General features: G+C 42.0%; 1 protein-coding gene across 2 annotated transcripts in view; it reads left to right on the top strand.

The window, feature by feature from the left end:
- The first annotated feature begins 210 nt into the window (after nucleotides 1-210).
- The window catches only part of LOC106587202 (inositol 1,4,5-triphosphate receptor associated 1), a 28,095-nt gene continuing 8,577 nt past the window's right edge, over nucleotides 211-19,728 (top strand). The window contains exons 1-13 of one of the 2 annotated variants that reach the window (XM_014175333.2): nucleotides 211-252; nucleotides 6,821-6,947; nucleotides 7,241-7,400; nucleotides 7,798-8,062; nucleotides 13,533-13,745; nucleotides 16,623-16,741; nucleotides 16,963-17,024; nucleotides 17,446-17,619; nucleotides 18,170-18,247; nucleotides 18,374-18,420; nucleotides 18,510-18,566; nucleotides 18,836-19,333; nucleotides 19,587-19,665. In XM_014175333.2, coding sequence (XP_014030808.2) covers nucleotides 13,674-13,745; nucleotides 16,623-16,741; nucleotides 16,963-17,024; nucleotides 17,446-17,619; nucleotides 18,170-18,247; nucleotides 18,374-18,420; nucleotides 18,510-18,566; nucleotides 18,836-19,333; nucleotides 19,587-19,665 — 1,186 coding nt within the window. In that variant the 5' untranslated portion in view covers nucleotides 211-252; nucleotides 6,821-6,947; nucleotides 7,241-7,400; nucleotides 7,798-8,062; nucleotides 13,533-13,673. Of the gene's footprint in view, nucleotides 253-2,975; nucleotides 3,317-6,820; nucleotides 6,948-7,240; nucleotides 7,401-7,797; nucleotides 8,063-13,532; nucleotides 13,746-16,622; nucleotides 16,742-16,962; nucleotides 17,025-17,445; nucleotides 17,620-18,169; nucleotides 18,248-18,373; nucleotides 18,421-18,509; nucleotides 18,567-18,835; nucleotides 19,334-19,586; nucleotides 19,666-19,728 lie in introns of those variants that run through there. The other variant, XM_014175334.2, reaches the window with a different exon arrangement.

Genomic DNA, 19,728 nt, shown 5'->3' with positions numbered 1-19,728 from the left:
TGGAGGTAGGGGGTGAGGTAGAGGACTTCCTGAAATACTGTCCGGTCCACCAATTAGACAGACTGCTCACTCTGTGCGTCATCCTCAGAGGAATACTCCCCAATTTAGTGCATTTTAATGGTATTAATTTACATGACATATACAGTATAGTACCAGTAACATGCAAATTGAGCCCACCTCACTTTCTCTGGTTTGGTTCAAACAGGTGCCATTTATTCACGAACTGGAGGAGGCAGCAACAGTGGCAGAAAGGTAATAAAGATATATACTTTTTTTGTTGTTGGTACTTTTGGTGTTGTATAGGCTAAAATAACAAAGAAGAAATGTTGTTTGCAAGTTCATATTTTACAGTGGCTTGCAAAAGTATTCACCGCCTTGGCATTTTTCCTATTTTGTTGCCTCACAACCTGGAATTAAAATTGATTTTGGGGGGGGGTTGTATCATTTGATTGACACAACATGCCTACCACTTTGAAGAACTTTGAACATCATCAACAGGGCGAACATATTAGGTGTACGCTAATAAGCTGTAAAAATATTTGTTCAATTTATAAGATTTGTTCATAGAGGAAAATGTATTCATAAGAAGGGCCTGAGATCAAAGTCAATATTCAGACCACTAGGGGTCAATGTTTCTAGATAGGATATCCAGTAAGCCTCTCTTTGTAGTAGTAGGATCTCAATGTTACCTCCTCTCCTTGGTAGAGCAACATGCTCAATGCCTGTGTATTTGAGGGAGGAGATGGGATGGTTAGCTTCAACAAAGTGAGCTGCTGCTGGATAGTCAATGTTCTTACACCTGATTGAGCTGCGGTGTTCAGCTATGCGTTGTTTTAACTGTCTTTTCGTTTTTCCTACGTAGGCTTTTCCACATGAACAGGTGATGAGATAGATTACTCCCTTGGTCTTGCATGAGATGATACCCCTAACAGGGATCTTTCGACCTGTATGTGGGTGTCTGAAGAAAGACGTTTATTATTTTTACAGCTTATTAGCGTACACCTAATATGTCCCCCTGTTGATGATGTTCATTATATATTAAGGTTGAACCAAAAGATTACATGTAACAAAAATGAAATACGAAATTATGTGAAATTGAATGAAACAGTAATGTATGTTGATGCTAATATGATGTACAATATTCCATTATGTTTCTATATGATAACAATAGCATAATATATTTAATATGCCATATACTATTTTTTAACAGTTTGACTAATTCATTTGAATTAACTTAATTATTATGACACACCCCTCACTACTGTCATTGGTTACACTAATTGCACTGTGTGTCTACATAACCTGGTTCAAGTATTCATGACATTACCCTGAGGAAGGTACAGTGATGCTGAAACGTTGGTAAATACCATTATATTGCTGGGAGATTATACATGGCGTGTGCGACTTTCTTTATTTTGATAGTTTATTCACTGTTAGTCAGCACCTCCACACAAACTATTATTCTGGGTGTGCACCAGCTCATGTTTCTTTATCTACCTTTATTTATTAACTAGGCAAGTCAGTTATAAACAAATTCTTATTTTCAATGACAGCCTAGGAACAGTGGGTTAACTGCCTTGTTCAGTGGCAGAACAACAGATTATTACCTTGTCAGCTCAGGGATTCGATCGTGCAACCTTTTGGTTGCTAGTCCAACGCTCTAACCACTAGGCTACCTGCCACCCTTTAATTGAGTGAAATACGAGAGGAATATCTAGAATGTTTTCTACAGCCCTTTCTCCTTTTCTCTCTAATCCTTTCTGGGCTTCAAACACCCAAACCTGAGATGAACAATTATCCTCACACTGTAGCAGAGGCATGTCAGCCCATATTAGAGCAAACTGTACTGCTGCTCCCAGAACAGTGAGATACAGGCTAGCTGTGTCATTATTGGATAATTGAATAATCACACACTAACAGAAGGCCTTTTCTCTTTGTTGTGATCTGATTTCAAATGTAAACAGGTTCCATAATGTGTCTGCTGTTACTGGTTCCACCTTCCACTTACTTTATGTGATATGTAGTGTCCCCTGTTTCTCATACTGTCTTGTATGGTCTTATGGTCTATTAATGACCTGTAAAAAAGCTTATAACCTCAGGTAATCCATAATATTTGAGAAGCTTATCAGAAGAGCTTTTTTAGTCTGTTTGCCTCTGTATGTAGAGAACAGAGGATGCATATGTGTACATGTGCATGAGTATGAATGTTCGTATATGTTTGTGTGTTTATTTTAGGGGCTCAGTAGGAGCTACCCACCCGTCTGTCACAAAAGGTGCCGTGTTGAAGGGAAGACCAAAATGCAGCGGGTATGTGGATACTCATTCCTTTTAATGGAAAAACGAAAAGCATCCACGGGAAAAACAAAACAATACTCACGACTAGACAGTGTAGCAGGCTCAATAAACGCAGTGCTCACAAACAATTACCCACAAACACACCCTACTAATATAGGACTCCCAATCAAAGGCAACTCAACACACCTGCCTTCAATTGGAAGTCCAATCCCAATTAAATCTACATAGAAAACAAACCTAGAACCTATACCCACAACTAACTAACTAAACCTAGAAATACATAAACACAGAGCAGTGCCCAAAACCCCCGGAATACATAACTAAAACAACCTACTACCTACACCACCACCCCAAACCATATAAAACAAATACCCTCTGCCACATCCTGACCAAACTCCAACAACAAATAACCCTTAACTGGTCAGGACGTGACACCGTCCTTCATTTCTTGAGGTTATGTGACTGCTTGGAAGACTGTTTCCACCCTAAACCATGTCCTAGACTCCGATCTGGTGGGGGATGGAGGAATGATAGTTTGAGTTATACAGTGTTTTGATCAAACACACACACGTCCAAACTCTACCCTTCCCTGGTCAGACCTCTTCCCCCACAGAATGATCACAGAGAGAAAGAATAGTGACTTGGCGCTCCCAGGCAGAGTACGAGCTCAGAGTTGGAGCTCAGAGTTGGAGCTCAGAGTTGGAGTGTAATTCAGGAGATGTGATCAGTCAGGGCTGAGTGGAGCAGAGCGGCAGCCTTAGAGAAGAGCTGTACACATACACAGCAGCAGCCCAGAGAGGCACACAGAGCCTTCTCCTTAAATGGTCAAAGCTCCCATGAGTGAAAGAGAGGCTGGTGCTGGAAAACAAGACAGGGAAAGGAAAGGAAAAGAGACAGCTAGGTTTTCTGTGAAAAAATCTGTGAATTACAGTTTGACTGAGGGAAGGTTCTGTCGGGTGTTTTATGTGGAGTTTATGTGGAGCTAAGCAGTGAAGGTGGTATCTCTCACAGGAGGTTACAGGTACAGCTATTGATCTATTCTCTGCTCTGTGGACAGGTATAGATGATGTATTGTATGCACGTTTTATTTGTTTAGAGATTAGAGAGTCTGCAGCTGCATGACATGCACTTTATCATTAGTATCTTTGGCTATGTGCATCGAGTTGGCAGCCATGTTAAACATTTGCGCTGTTCATCATCATTTTGGGGTTATGTTGGAACATGTATATATCTCTTGTGAGGGTTTACAGGCTGTCACTTATTGGGAAGATAGTAATGGTTCGCTAAGGGAGAACAATAATTACAAGACTTGGTTGAAAGTTGCAGATACTGGGATTCTATGCATGACCAGCAGATGCTAATGATTTATTTGTTTTATTGCAATACTGTATATAGCCATGATAGTCTAAATGGCATTGGTATTTTGAACAAGCTCACTTGCCTCCCCCTCTATCTCTCGCCATCCATCTCTCATCTTTCTCACATTCCCTCCATATCCTGTTATCTGGGATGGTGGCTGTGTAACCACCACTTCCTCTGCCGGTTCTGTACTCCCTGTGCTTCACACAACCAAATTTTAAGCAAATCTGGCAACAGGCAGAGAGCTTACATAACAGGGGAGAAGGGGGTCGGGGAAAATGCTCTGCTCAGCTCATTTTATCATGAGTGACCAGCGAGGCCAGCCCTCTGCCTTGCCGCGAGGTAACTTTGTGGCCCCCAGGGCCCTGCCTGCTAAAGGGGACCGGCTGAAGGTTCCCGAAAATAGCTCTGGTCAGGGGAGAGAGAGGCTGTGTGGCCCTGTGTGTCCAGTGGACAGAGCCTTGTAGGCTTGGATGTACTCCCGGGCCCGGCAGGAAATAATCAGAGTGATTCAATTACACTGCAATATTCATCCCATTGTCTCTCTGTTTGGACTCCTCCAGCTCAGCTTGGCCCCCTCGACTCTGTTTGCGTTGAAATTTATTCTCACTGTGGACTCCCAGAAACAATCTCAGCCCAGGACATTGCTTCTAGATTGCAGTGTTGGACTGTAAAAAAAAATTTTTTTGTTTACTCAACTTGTTTACTCAAGTGTTACCTGAACAACAACAAAAAAGTGTTGGTCCAAACTTAGCTCCAACTTGAGAAAACTTTGGCAAAAATTCTAACAACTTAAAATGATGTGTGCTAAACTTTCTCATGTGTTCATTCAACTGAAAAATATTGCTTGGGCATCTTACCTAAAAAAAAAGGCTGTGGAACTAGTTACACACACAGTGCTGTTAACACACAATGTTTTCATCTCACATATTTCACATACATGATTACATTGTGCATGTTCATTTATACAGTAATTATTGTTCAACATGTCCTCATCTGGAATTTGAACTCACAACCTCTTGGTTCAAGGCCTTCTGGTCTTCCTGCTACGCCACCCAAATAAGAATTTATAGTTGAATGAACATATGAGACAATTTAAGCAAACATTGTTTTAAGTTGACTGAATTGCCAAATTTGGGCCAACACATTTTTTTAAGTTCAGGTAAAACTGACCGAAAAGTTGAGTAAACAAAACAAAAAGCTGTGCAACTAATTAATAATAATAATAATATTCATTTGAAACAAATCTATTTTTTTTTACAGTGTGTCAAAACCCTTGCAAAGTTTCACAGTACAGCAGTCTTTCAGGACTGCCTTTAATTGTCACTGTGTGACTGTTCTTTAGATGATTGTTTAATCACTATCTTAACTATGTTTGAAAGTGTTTTCTCTATGTCATCTCCTTCATCATGTGCAGATATAGAAGTGTGTAGGAGTAAATACGCAGGCTTGATGAGGAGGAAACCTCCGGTACTGAACCTGACCTCACTAAACCCTCACACTATTGGAAATAGCAGCATTCTCTGATGTTTGATAATGCACTAGAGATTTATAACAGCTTGTTATAAACGTTTATGACAAATCAACTATCTGTTTATTGTAGTATGTTAGACAGGAGATCCGGGTGCATTTTGTGTTGTATATGAGTGGTTCATCACAGCTCCAGTTGTAGGAAGTTGGCCTATCTGGACATTGTGTTTTGTGAAGGCCATAACAGGATAGTGATTTAAGGCCAGCATCCCAGAGTCGCCTCTTCACTGTGGACGTTGAGACTGGGGTTTTGCGGGTACTATTTAATGAAGCTGCCAGTTGAGGACTTGTGAGGCATCTGTTTCTCAAACTAGACACTCTAATGTACTTGTCCTCTTGCTCAGTTGTGCACCGGGGCCTCCCACTCCTCTTTCTATTCTGGTTAGAGACAGTTTGTGCTGTTCTGTGAAGGGAGTAGTACAGAGCATTGTACGAGATCTTCAGTTTCTTGGCAATTTCTCGCATGGAATAGCCTTCATTTCTCAGAACAATACTAGACTGACGAGTTTCAGAAGAAAGTTATTTGTTTCTGGCCATTTTGAGTCTGTAATCGAACCCAGTCTAAATATGGCCAGGTTTATTGCTTCTTTAATCAGAACAACAGTTTTCAGCTGTGCTAACATAATTGCAAAAGAGTTTTCTAATGATCAATTAGCCTTTTAAAATGATGAACTTGGATTAGCTAACACAATGTGCCATTTGAACACAGGAATGATGGTTGCTGATAATGGGCCTCTGTATGCCTATGTAGATATTCCATAAGAAATCTGCCGTTTCCAGCTACAGTAGTCATTTACAACATTAACAATATCTACACTGTATTTTTGATCAATTTGATGTTATTTTAATGGACAAAAAATGTGTTTTTCTTTAAAAAACAAGGACTTTTCTAAGTGACCCCAAACTTTTGAATTGTATTGTAAGTACTTTCAGGTACCCTAGTGGTTAGATTGTTGGGCCAGTAACCAAAAGGTTGCAAGATCAAATCCCTGAGCTGACAAGGTAAAAATCTGTCGTTCTGCCCCTGAACAAGGCAGTTAACCCACTGTTCCTAGGCTGTCATTGTAAATAATAATTTGTTCTTAACTGACTTGCCTAGTTAAATGAAGGTAAAATAAATTTAAAAAATCTTCCTGAGGCTTTGTCTAAATATCCCTCTTGTTCCTAGGAGACCGCTAAACAGTCTACTTCCTCCCTTGTGAGGGATGGGTCTATTAGCCTCACGTTCCCAGCATCCTCTAGCCATGTTTGTCATGACATTTACCAGCATATTCTGTTACTGTACTGTGTCTGGACTCAGGAAGCCATTCCTCAATGAAATGTGCACTCTGGATTACTTATGAGGAAAGATAAGAGGGTGAATGATTTCTGTTCTACAGCTTATTGTTTTTCCTTTCTGCTTAGTGAATACTGAACACATGACACTGAATCCCTCATTGCCGGCATGTCAGAAAAATCCATTGATGCATTCTCTCTTTTTTTATTACATTTTTTTACGTCAAAATCGGCTAGATCTGATACGGCTAACAGCCCCATAAAACATTCAACATAGGTAGGGACTAGGAGATGCTGAGTGTGGATGACACATCATAGTTCATGAATGGATTAATGGAAGATGTTGTTTTCGCTCTGTCAGAACTGTGACGATTCAGAGGCACCCTGCACTGATGACAACAAAACAAGCCAAGCCCAATGTCCTGACTTTATCCCAGGCCAAAAGCACAACAGTACCAGCAGTGATGTTCCTGCACCTGCATTTTTAGGTAATAGATCAACTGTCATCTTCAAATCAAAATCCAATGTATTCGTCACATACACAGTTTACAGCAGGTATAATAGGTGCAGCGAAATGCTCATGTGCACCTCACATATCTTCCACTTCCTTTTGGCAGGTCATAATGTGCTACCATTCATCTGTCTGTCATTTCTGCTCCTATCTCCTGTCCATCTGCTTGTTTAATGTGTTTTGTTTTCACATGTCTGCTACTGCCTACACCATGTTGTTAGTGTGACTAGGACCTCCCTGTCTGACCGTGTTGGTTCCTCCCTCTCGTAGGTTCCATCCCAGTGTCAGAGACACAAACGCCCCCAGTGTCCCCATCACAAGTCTTCCTCCAGTACGAGTGTGCCCCTTCACTTACCGTCCCAACGGATACACCCCCCCAGTCTGCCTGTGTCAGTCACGCTGCCGCTCACACTGAGGAGAATGTAGCAGGGTTAGTGTTTATATTCTCTCTCTTTTACAGGAAGAGGATATTGCATGTGTTTAGATTAACATCCCCCCACAACTGAAGAGCTAGGCTAAGGTGAGACTGTGCAGGGATGCCAGTGTTTACATGGTCACACACCAGCGCCCCAAAAAATTACAGAGGCACTCAGTACATTCCTAGGAGGAAGCGGGAACTGTCAGAGGATTGCATAAAGTGTGTTAGGAAAGGCCCACCTCTCCGGGTTTAGAGTGAGGAGGCGGAGGTATTTCACAGAGCAGGAAGCTGTGGAAGTTATTACAAATATTCAAGCTGATATACGGGTTATAATTGTGTTTGATATGATTTTGGAGAGATTTAACTGTTGATTATGGATAAAGAACGGTGTGTTGATGTGTTTGATCAGTCTCAGATCGGAGGATCCTACTTGCCGTGACTACTGTCAGTCAGAGGCCCGCGACTGTGGGAGTGGCCAAGCATTGCCGCCTGGAGACTTTGGGAGGAGTCAGCCATCAAACCCAGAAGACAGTGCTGGTAGTAAAGCCTCTGAACCAGAAGATAGTGGGAGGAGCAATGTATTACAACCAACAGATATTGGGTGTGATCTAGAGCATTGTGGGAGTTTCCATTCTCGGGATCTACCGACTGTTTTAATAACAGGCTCAGATAAGGTAAGTTAGCACTGAATACTTTTTAATGATTACTTTAATGAGGATAGCCTCTTTTATTATTAAATACTCAAGTGATTCCCAAATCATTGTAGTTCAAAAATAAACACTCACACACACTATTCTAAATGGGCACAGACAGAAACATAAGCAAGTTATTTTACCCATTTAAGGTGTACACATCCTTCCAAAGCCATGGTTTCCTTCACAAAAACCCCCTCCCATACCCAGAAACGAAGTGAGTGGTGCTTGAGTGCTGGCTGTGGGGGGCACGGGTTGGCTGATGGATAGAGAGGCAGGGCAGGATGAGGGATGACGGCCTGGGCTGGGCGGGGTTGGAATGGAGGCAGGGAGTCCTGGAGTGAGCGCTGGCAAAGACCATTAGTCTCAGAGAGGGAGACTCCAGTAAGAATGTGACCTCCGTCAACCCTGACAGAGCTCTGACTGATGGCATGTCTGATTTGGATGATTCTGGCTCTGCTGAATGACATTTTCCAAGTCTATTATTTCCATAGGCATGTTGAAATGGATAGGATAAATATAACTGTGTTTGTTTCCCCCTTTAGAATCAGATTGCGATTGTGTGGTTCGATATGCTCGTTTTAGTGTAAATATGGTAGTTCAAGCTAACCTTGCTCTGTGACGATTTAATTGCGACACTGCTAACCTTTCATCCTCCATTGTGCTACCTCGCTGCCCTCCCTGTTTGCCTGTCATAGATGTTCAGATTTGTTGCAAGACAACGTTATCTTGTTTTTCTTTGTTCATTCTCAGAATTAAATAAGTCTAACTTTAATAGCTGGAAGAATGCGTTCCTCTGGGATTCCCGTTCTCCCAGATTAACTTGGCTCATCCGCCCCCGCCTCTGGGGAGACAAAGGTCACATTTGCTTATGCACAGTTCTGGAAGCTGCAGGACTTGCTAGGCAGGTCTAACACTAGAGAGAAGCAGCTGACATGTCTGTGTGGTGGTTTGTCTGATACTTATTACAGTAATATGCCGCTAGAGAGTTGTGCTGGATCTGGAATATTGCAATGATAATTCATTGCATCATAACCAAGTTATTTGAGAGAAGGGCAAATCCATTGTAACAAAGTGACGCTGAGTCTCTCTCTTTCACTTTAAAATGTTTAAAGGCCCAATTCAGCCATTTCTATCTCAATATCCAATCATTTCTGGATAGCAATTAAGTGCCTGATTAACCACGTTTTCATGCAACCATTTTATGCGGAGGAATTAACTCATGAAAAAAGTCACGACTGGGCTGACGGAAACATAAAATGCCGGTACAATTGTATAAATGCTGACAAACAATTTGTTTGTTCGACATGGTGGGATCTTTTTGTGTCGGTTAAATTAATTATCTGAGAAATAGCGTTGGAAACGCCTTCATGGGCAAATATTGATATACTAACTATCATATCGTGATGATATGTTGTGTGGTCCTCCCACCACGACTCGGGAAAGCATGCAGTTTATTAAACTACAGATTAAATACATGATGATGAACTTCACAGGGTGATTAATGTGCAATGTGATGCAAGGTGATGATCGATGATTGGCTGCCGTTTGACAAAGACAAATAATATCGCTCTTATCCATAATAATCTCATAATATAAGTAGACTACCCCCACTGTATCTGCGAGCTGTTGGTTAAACCGCATGTGCCAAGACCAGAGTGGGCACATTTGCTATATAACGCAACAAATCCATCAGTAGAGTTGAAAATGCGATGGAAACCCATTTAACTTGTGTTTTTCATTCAGTACATGGGAATTTAATGGCAAAAGTCATTTTTATGTGCATTTTCTCATCGCGCACAGCCTTTTATCTGCAAAAGGTCAGTTTGATGGAAACACATCTCTGGTGGAAAATGGGCATATCGTTTGGATGGAAACCTAGCTACTGTGATTGTTTTCAATCAAAATGGTCAATTTCTTTTTTTTAAATAGCTTCTTAGCAAGAGCAGTGTCTCAAGCAAGAGATCTGCTAGGACTGTCTGGAAGTGGTCTGAGTGGGGATGGGAAAACTGAAAACTATCTGTTCTTGGCAGAGAGGTTTGGAACTCTCTTTCTTATTGGTCTATTATTAACAAATTTACAGCCTAGTGATGTCAACAGGTAGACCAAAACTCCATCCCACCAAAACAGGCTGAAAGTACAGACAGTCTTTTCAAACAGCTCTTACACTGAAAGAGCATTATTAGAATTTTCACAATTTCACAGTATTAGTCCAACCTCATAGTGTGGAAATGTATATCAAAACACAGAAAATCTAGTTTTTGACTGCACTGAGCATTTACCAAACCGTACCCCTATACACAGAAGTCTACTTTTAACAATTGCCACTGAAAATGTTACTAAAACACATTTATTAGAGGAACAGTGCAGATGCAAAGTTTGTTAACAGAATGACAGTAAAATCTACCTCAGTTTTTTATTTGACCACCTTTTCCAAAAACTCTCAAATAATTCAAAGATGTCTGCAGAAAGAATGGGGTGTTAGCTATGATATGGCATCTTGAGTTTGAAAAAATCTACACTGAACAAAAATAGAAATGCAACATGCGACAATTTAAAAGATTTTACTGAATTACAGTTCATAAAAGGAAATCAGTCAATTTAAGTAAATTCATTAGGCTCTAATCCAATGTTTCCCAACCCTGCTCCTCGAGTACCCCCAACAATACACATGTTTATTGTAACCCTGGACAAGCACATCTGATTCAACTTGTCAACTAATCATCAAGCCCTCAATGAGTTGAACAAGGTGTGTTTGTCTGGGGCTATAACGAAACTGTGTGCTGTTGTGGGTACTGGAGGATCAGGGCTGGGAAACACTGCTCTAATCTATGGATTTCACATGTCTGGGAATACAGATATGCATCTGTCGTCATAGATACCTTAAAAAAAAGGTAGGGGTGTAAGATCAGAAAACCAGTCAGTGTCTGGTGTGACCACCATTTGCCTCAAGCAGCGCGACACATCTCCTTTGCATAGAGTTAGTCAGGCTGTTGATTGTGGCCTGTGGAATGTTGTCCCACTCCTCTTCAATGGCTGTGTGAAGTTTCTCTATATTGGCGGGAACGCTGTCGTACACGTCGAACCAGAGCATGCCAAAGCTGCTCAATGGCTGACATGTCTGGTGAGTATGTAGGCCATGGAAGAACTGGGACATTTTCAGCTTCCAGGAATTGTGTACAGATCCTTGCGATATGAGGCTATGCATTATCATGCTGAAACATGAGGTGATGGAGGCGGATGAATGGCACGACAATGGGCCTCAGGATCTCGTCACGGTATCTATGTGCATTAAAACTGCCGTCTGTAAAATGCAATTGTGTTTGTTGTCCGTATCACCACGGGGCACTCTGTTCAGCAAACCGCTCACCCACACAACGCCATACACGCTGTCTGCCATCTGCCCGGTACAGTTGAAACCGGGATTCATCCATGAAGAGCACACTTCTCCAGTGTGCCAGTGGCCATTGAAGGTGAGCATTTGCCCACTGAAGTCAGATATGATGCCGAACTGCAGTCAAGTCAAGACCCTGGTGAGGACGACGAGCACGCAGATGAGCTTCCCTGAGACGGTTTCTGACAGTTTGTGCAGAAATTATTCGGTTGTACAAACCCATAGTTTCATCAGCTGTCCGGGTGGCTGCTCTCAAACGATCCCGCAGGTGAAGAAGTGGAAGTCCTGGGCTGGCATGGTTGCATGTGGTGTGAGGTTGTGAGGCCGGTTGGACGTACTGACAAATTCTCTAAAATTACGTTAGAGGCGGCTTATGGTAGAGAAATTGACATAAAAATTCTCTAGCAACAGCTCTGGTGGACATTCCTGCAGTCAGCATGCCAATTGCACGCTCCCTCAAAACTTGAGACATCTCTGGCATTGCGTTGTGTGACAAAACTGAACATTTATTGTCCTCAGCACAAGGTGCACCTGTGTAATTATCATGCTGTTTAATCAGCTTTTTGATATGCCACAACTGTCAGGTGGATGGATTATCTTGGCAAAGGAGAAATGCTCACTAAGAGGAATGTAAACACATTTGTGCACAAAATTTGAGAGAAATACGATTTTGGTTCATATGGATAATTTCTGGGATCTTTTATTTCAGCTCATGAAACATGGGACCAACACTTTACCTGTTGCGTTTATATTTTTGTTCAGTATATTTTGGTTCTTAAGTGAAGTGGATCAACACCCGATAATATAATGATGGTAACAGAAATCACGTGATGGGTCCTTGATCTGGACTATACAGAAATGCAATTGTGAATGTCATTTATATTCATGGTGATAGATCCTGAATAGGTACACAAAGGTAGAAAAATGTAATATCCTCCTTTGCATGTTTGGGTATTATTCTACACATTGGCTATTTTTCTACACACTGGCTATTATTGGTCCAGAGCGGACCAAATCTGTACAAATCATAGACGTCTATGTTTCACAAGTTTGGACATCATACAGCACAGTAGAGAGCAGTAGAGCACAGTGCAGTACAGTACAGTACAGTACAGTAAAGTACAGTACAGTAGAGTCCAGTCAATTATAGTGTACTCTACTTTACTGTGCTCTACTGTCCTGTACTCTGCTGTACTGCAACTGTGGTTTGTGACTACTATGATTTTCCATTTTGGCCAATTCAATTGCACTCATTATGTTGCACATTTTTCAATCACTCTGTTACCAAAATGATTATCAGTAGAAACATTATAACTAACTGGTAGGTCTACCTTTACTTGTTATTTCTGTGAAATGTCATTATCCTCCCTCTTCATGAGGGAGAGAAATTCAAGAATATCTTAAAGATATGTGGGTTTTTGATAACAAAATGACAAGACACTAGGCAATATTACTTAAACTTACAGAAGGCAAATCATTTCTGCAAAACTAAATAGAAGTGTTGATATTAGTTGGCAGGGGTCTTTACTTCAACATTATTGCTTTTAATGTATTTCTGATACCTTTTAAGACTTTTTCTGGAAGATGTTTTCTAAGACCCCTTTTCCATCTGTTTATCCACAAATCAAAGTTTTTACTTATGCCACATTTTTTTTAATGGAAAAGGATTGAAAAATCTATGCCTTCAAATAATATAGACTTTTAGCTATCATTTGACACCAAATGTGATATGTTCCTATAAGCGTCACATGTTGGTGCTCATTGGTCCTTTTACATGGAGATGACCAGAACAGTGCAACTGCAATACTATTTGACTTTGAATGTATGTCTACAAGGCCCTTTCCTTATGATATCATTCCAACATCAACGTTCAAACAGACATAGCCACCACCAGTTGGCACACCCATTCATAGGCAAATGTGTCTATACACTTATCCTATTTGAGGACGCGTCATGCTTCTTTGTGGTTTCCCTGATAGTTAGAAGCTATCAGAGGCTGCGTATTCTCACTTGTGCCTGTGTGACTTCCTGCTTGCATGCATAAAATTCTGGTTTCAGGAAGGAGGGGGCCACGAGTTGTATTGCTTTCCCTGGGTTCAGACTGAACAGCAGTTAGAAGAATCCCCTACCCAACCCATCCCAGCTGAGAGTCCCTTTTTTTTCCCCCTGACACGACCCCGAGCCCCACAGCCCCCCGTTATGCCCGTCCTCCCTGAAGAGGAGGAGGATTCCCCTGAGGAGCTCGACAGTTCCTCCAGCTCACCCAGCACAGTGAGTACCTATCCATTACGTTAACCCTTCACTCTAAAGCTGTGGTATGTTGCACTCAGAGCTATACATGACACTATCTCATTAATACAGAACCTAGAACCTAAGATTCAGTATTGACAAGCTATACTGATTTGCAATGAATGTGTGAGCAACAATAGCATATGAGCATTAGGCTTAACTCATATCTATGCTCATAGTGTTGCTCACATATTCATTGCTAATACATGTTATTGTGTTTTGGATGTGTGTATCTTTAGTAACAATGAATCCCTTCACTCATTCATGATTTGAGTTTGGGATTCTTTTTATTTATTTTACCAGGTAAGTTGACTGAGAACACATTCTCATTTACAGCAATGACCTGGGGAATAGTTTCAGAGGAAAGGAGGGGGATGAATGAGCCAATTGTAAGCTGGGGATGATTAGATTGCCATGATGGTATGAGGGCCAGATTGGGAATTTAGCCAGGACACCAGGGTTAACACCCCTACTCTTACGATAAGTGCAATGGGATCTTTAATGACCTCAGAGAGTCAGGACACCCGTTTAACATCCCATCCAAAAGACAGCACCCTACACAGGGCACTGCCCTGGGATCTTTTTTTTACCAGTGGAAAGAGTGCTTCCTACTGGCCCTCCAACACCACTTCCAGCAGCATCTGGTCTACCCATCCAGGACCAACCCTGCTTAGCTTCAGAAGCAAGCCAGCAGTGGGATGCAGGGTGGTATGCTGCTGGCTGGATTCCTGTGCTTTATGGGTGCATTTCACCCACTTCTATTTTTGACTCAGGAACAAAGCTTCACTCAGCAGTGAAAATATGTAATTAATCCCAGCAAAAACATGAGCAGGATGTTCTTTCCTCTTCTGTCCAGATTACAAACTTTTTTCCAGTGCTTCTTATTACTCTGTGTGTTGATGAGATAATTTGCGCTGCGGGTCAAGACAGGTTAGCACAGTGTGTCCAGACCACTCCAGATCTTGGCTCTACTCTGAAGACTGAACTGTCTTTCGTTGTTTTGTTCTGTCATCTGTTCAGATCCTGTGTGACTGCCACGGTTGTCGTAGGAAGGAGCGGATCAAAGTGCAACGTGTGTGTCATTCCACATTTTATTTTCACTGTGAAACTATGCAATACATACACAATAAACTGAACGAACAAAACAACAAACCGTGACGGAAAAAACACCTTCTTAAGTATGATCTCCAATTAGAGACAACGATGACTAGCTGCCTCTAATTGGAGATCATCCCAAACAAAACTCAACAAAGAAATACAAAACTAGAACATAACATAGAAAAACGAAACGAGAAAACCCCCCTGTCACGCCCTGACCTACTCTACCATAGAAAATGGTCAGGACGTGACAGTGACTCCCCACCCTAATATTTATTGAGTTGAGTAGACTTGTACAGAGCAGTGGATAGATTGGATGTTTTATGAGTCTCTGAATGTGGCTTTGCCTAGTCCAGTACGTCTCCCAGAAAACATGCTATTGAAACTCTGTATTTGAGACAAAAAGTAGAGGCTTTCTGAAAGCTGTCTACAGCTGTCTACAGTCTGTGTACAGTCAGGACCTATATACACATTTGTGTTGAGCGGATGGCTGCCTCACCAGAACCACTGAGTTACTCCTCCTAGGAGTATACTGTCATCCGTTCCAGTCAGTCATAAACACGGCCTAGATAAGACTTCACCGAGGAATGCAATGTAATCTGTAATCTAACCTGGGGGTATGGCAACCATATAAAATGATCCTCCTTTATTAAACAATAGCCCTGGCCTTTCAGCAGTTTTAGACTGTTACAGGGATAACATTTATTAACATTCTCTTCCAGGACAAAGGTCTCAGTGAAGCTCTCAGTGAAGGTTAATTTAATGTCTCCCTGTTTATTTGCATAATCTTCTCTGAGGATAGAACTAGGATACTAGGATATAAATAAAGCATGTTCAGGGTATATAAGCCTGACCTTTAATGTTGGAAATATACTTAATATGGTTGACTTGGTTCAAGTGAGTGTTCATTCTGTCCTTCCACTCTCCTGGGATGCTGAGGTCCAGTGAGTTCAGGATGTGTTTAGTCCAGAGGGACATTGTCTAGAGTTTCTGATGTTCAGGGGTTCAGGCTGTTGACATTGTGCTGCTGAGCTAAAAATGCTGCTGCTGCTGGAAACCATGGACCACATGCTAGTCAACAGAGCTAAGTGCCTCACTGAAATAACCACCGATAACAGAGGACCACAAGTTTATTTCTTTTCCCCTTAAAAGTGCTTTGAAATGGGTATGCCTTGAAGTCTTTTTCCTCCTGCGGATTCCACCATGTTCCCCATACAGTCCCAGCCATGGTGAACATCAGGGAGGGTCTAGAGAGACATTAAGATGTATGTTTGGCTCTGTCTTGACATTAATATCAACATTAAAAGCTTATGAAAACAGAAAGTCTTCAGTTTGGGGAACCAAGTCACCAAATATCTCTGTGAAGGTGTGTACACAATCTTTTATAGATGTCTACATAAGCAGGAAGGTTAAAGGGTAGAGAATGAGAAAGTGCCTTTGCGGTGACACAAGCCATTTGGTGACATGTTTACTCAAATGTCTCTGTAATCTTTGTTTTGCATGCTTTTATGTTTTGAATGATTTAAATGAAAATGTCCCCCAATTTACGTCATTGCAATAACAATATCTATATCTATGAATTTTCCTTCTATTGAGACAACATCAGATTTTTCTATGGCAGGATCCCATGTCTCCTATCCAGGTCCCTCAAAAGTCCACTCAATACCTTTTTCATGCAGTCTAGTTCTGTTCTTGCTGCATAACTAAAGTTACACCTCTCCTATTTTAAACCTTTTGTTTCTCACATATCCTTCTATCTAGAATACACCAGTTGAAAGTAGAGCAGTTACCGTGGCGATGCCTGCTCCCACCATTGTCTTCCCAAAGCAAGCAACCGTGACCGTGGTCCAAGCAGATGGTCGTCCTCTGGAACAGACCAGGTACATGTGTTATTTCATCCTGACAACAGGACTGTACATGTCAAAAATGCTTGAGACCAAACCACCTCTTGAAAAATGTGCCACTTTAACCAAGCCAGGATCGAGATATTTCTAGAAAAGAAAACCCATCCTTCTTCAAGTGTTTAGAGTAGCTAAATGTAAATAAAGACTGTGTCGTAAGAACACGGCGTCTGTTAATTTTAAACGTTTCTCTTTCCCAGACCACACAGTCCCAGATCTCGCTTGTCCCGAAACTCCCTGGGAGGACCCATCACTACAGTCGGTGGGTACAATCAAATACTTAAAGGCTAAATATAGCCTCGCGTTAACAAAACGTACATAAGTCCATTGTTCAAAATGTGAGTTCCATTGTGATTTTTTTTTCTTCATGACATTGTATGGCTAATTTAATTCCCTCTATTGAAATGTCTAAGTTTGGTCATCAGTGTCTGACAACATATAGAACTGGAGGCTCTTTGTCCTTAGAAAAGCAGAGCCAAAGCTCTCAGCCCTGGGATGCTTCTGCTTTGATGACTATTGATGTTGGCTTGTTGCTCTGTGCTGAGCTCAGAGAGAATACTATTGGTGTGTGTGTGTGTGTGTGTGTGTGTGTGTGTGTGTGTGTGTGTGTGTGTGTGTGTGTGTGTGTGTGTGTGTGTGTGTGTGTGTGTGTGTGTGTGTGTGTACATGTGTATCCTTCTCAGACAGTACAGGCAATGTGATAGACCTGGTGAAAGACCATCTGCCTGAGCTGCAGCTCTCGGAGGAGGACCGTCAGAAGAACCTGGTGCTACTGCAGGAGGCCAAGAAAGTCAGCGACCGATTCCTGAGCCGCAGGGGCCGAAAGTCCACCTGCAGCCTCTCTGAATCCCCCACAAGTGAGAGACACTCATTGGTTTACAGATTGGTATACAAGTGAAACAGGGAAATATACAAGTACTTTACGATAAGTCTTACTGTATAGTATACAGTATGTAAGACAGAGGCAGAAAGATGATACAAGAAATGTCACGTTATTAAGCTCTTCAGTTTAAGACCACTATTTACACAGTAGAGATTTAGTCAGCTGTTGATGTGTAGATTTGGTTTAACAATATTTTTACTCTTAACATTGGTTATGAAATACAGTGAGCAGGTCTGCTAGCAGAATTGTGTAAGTGAGTCATTGTAATTGCTGCATTTTTCTATCTTGACTTCCGGAGTTATCTGAACATCACGTACGTGCCCTCAAGCCTTCGTCTTGCAGCATTCTGAATGCACGCCAGATAATTCCAGTCTTCCCTCATGTAACAGACTACAGTGACAGATATCAAATGAAGTCCCAATAACTACAGTTTTTATGTTGCGTTGTTATCTGGAGGCGATGCTGATGCAGTATACTGTACTTTCATCGTCCAAACATAAATCACGTGCATGTTTTATCCACAGGTCTTTCTCCTAACCACACACCATCCTCCTCACCTGTACCGTCCAGAAGCAGCTCTCTTATCACAGCCCCTCAAATAGGTACGTCCATCTTTCTGTCAGTTAGAGAATATTCACTCTCTTCACTGGAGAGGATGAAAAGCCCTGCATAAAAATACAAAACATACATTTAATTATACAGCTTTTTTGTAAACCTTTTTCTTTCAGCTGTAGCCACAGAGGTGAACTATGCCCCCTCATCACCTGTCAGCCTGGTAAGACCCGTATGAATTTTCCTGATGAACTCAGTAATGGTGTTTTAACAGTATGTTGATGTGTGTTGTTTTGTGTTCCTCTCTGGCAGCGATTGGAGGTTCTGTCTGCGAGGGAGCAGGCTGATACCAGTACACCGGAGCATGAGGTAGCACAGCACTCTCACCACCACTCTCATTCTCAAGTGGCACCCTGGAACAGTTAGTCAGTCATACATGAAAATGCAATACGTAGTTAGTAAAACCCTCATGAGTTTACACTCCAGAATAGCTATGCTCATAGCTATGTTGGATACAATAATTCATTTACGGTAGACAATTGAAAATGTTGACATTCTTGCACCCCCTCTCCAAGAAAATCCAATTAGTTCCTCCTGAATTGACAGTGTTTAAGGAATTGTGATATTGCTGTTTTTAGAGCACCAGGAGGTTGGTGGACTGGAAGCCCAATGAGAAGCGTAAGGTGTCCTCAGGCACCCTTGCTCCCCGCTACTCTGGCCCCCCACCCCCCAGGGAGCCCAGTGGGGGCCAGAAGGAGAACTGTGACCCCAGGGTAACAGCTAAGAATTGCCCAGCACCAGTACTAGTCAATAAGCCAGAGGAGGGTCTGGTTCGAGCCCCCAACCAGGCCCCTGCCACCGGGGTGGCCAAGCCTGTCCCTCGGCCCCCCACTCAGCAGGCCCCCTGCACGGCAGAGATCAAGACAATCGGGGCCTTTCCTCCGCTCATGAGAGCTGTGTCCTGGGACACTGTTGGAACCCTCAACGCCAGGAATGGGGCACCAAGTCTCCCCCCTACAAACGAGGAAACCTTCTCCTTTCAAGACAAGACCCGGGATGCCCTGCACAAGTCCTCTGGGTACAAGGACTTCCCTGTACAGCCTGTCAACGTGCAGAAGCTGTCCAAAATAAGAGAGGTACGATGGGAGCCTTTTAACTACTGGGGCTCATCCCTTGAGTTTCACCTGATAGCATTAATGTGACATTTATTGCATGTTTTGGGGATTTAAGAGCCTTTTGGTAAATGCTAAAATCATGAGAGAGATGGTTTTGTTCTTGTAATGTTTTGTTCTTGTAATGTTTTGGTCTTGTAAACATCTTTGTACGACACAGTTATTACAACATGAAAGCTCTTACAAATCTAAATGTGCACTGTTCTTCTGTATACAGGAGCACAAGCTGATGCGAAACCAAAGCATTGTGGGGTCAAAGTTGGCAGACTTGAGTGAAACAGCTGAACAGGAAAGAGGTACTGTGTTACGCCGTGTCTGACCTGGAGAGGAGACAGTGCTGTGTGTAGTGCTGTGTAACA

This window comes from Salmo salar, chromosome ssa26, assembly GCF_905237065.1.
Source record: "Salmo salar chromosome ssa26, Ssal_v3.1, whole genome shotgun sequence".
NCBI classification, from domain to species: domain Eukaryota; kingdom Metazoa; phylum Chordata; class Actinopteri; order Salmoniformes; family Salmonidae; genus Salmo; species Salmo salar.
This window is presented reverse-complemented; position numbering and strand designations above follow the sequence as displayed.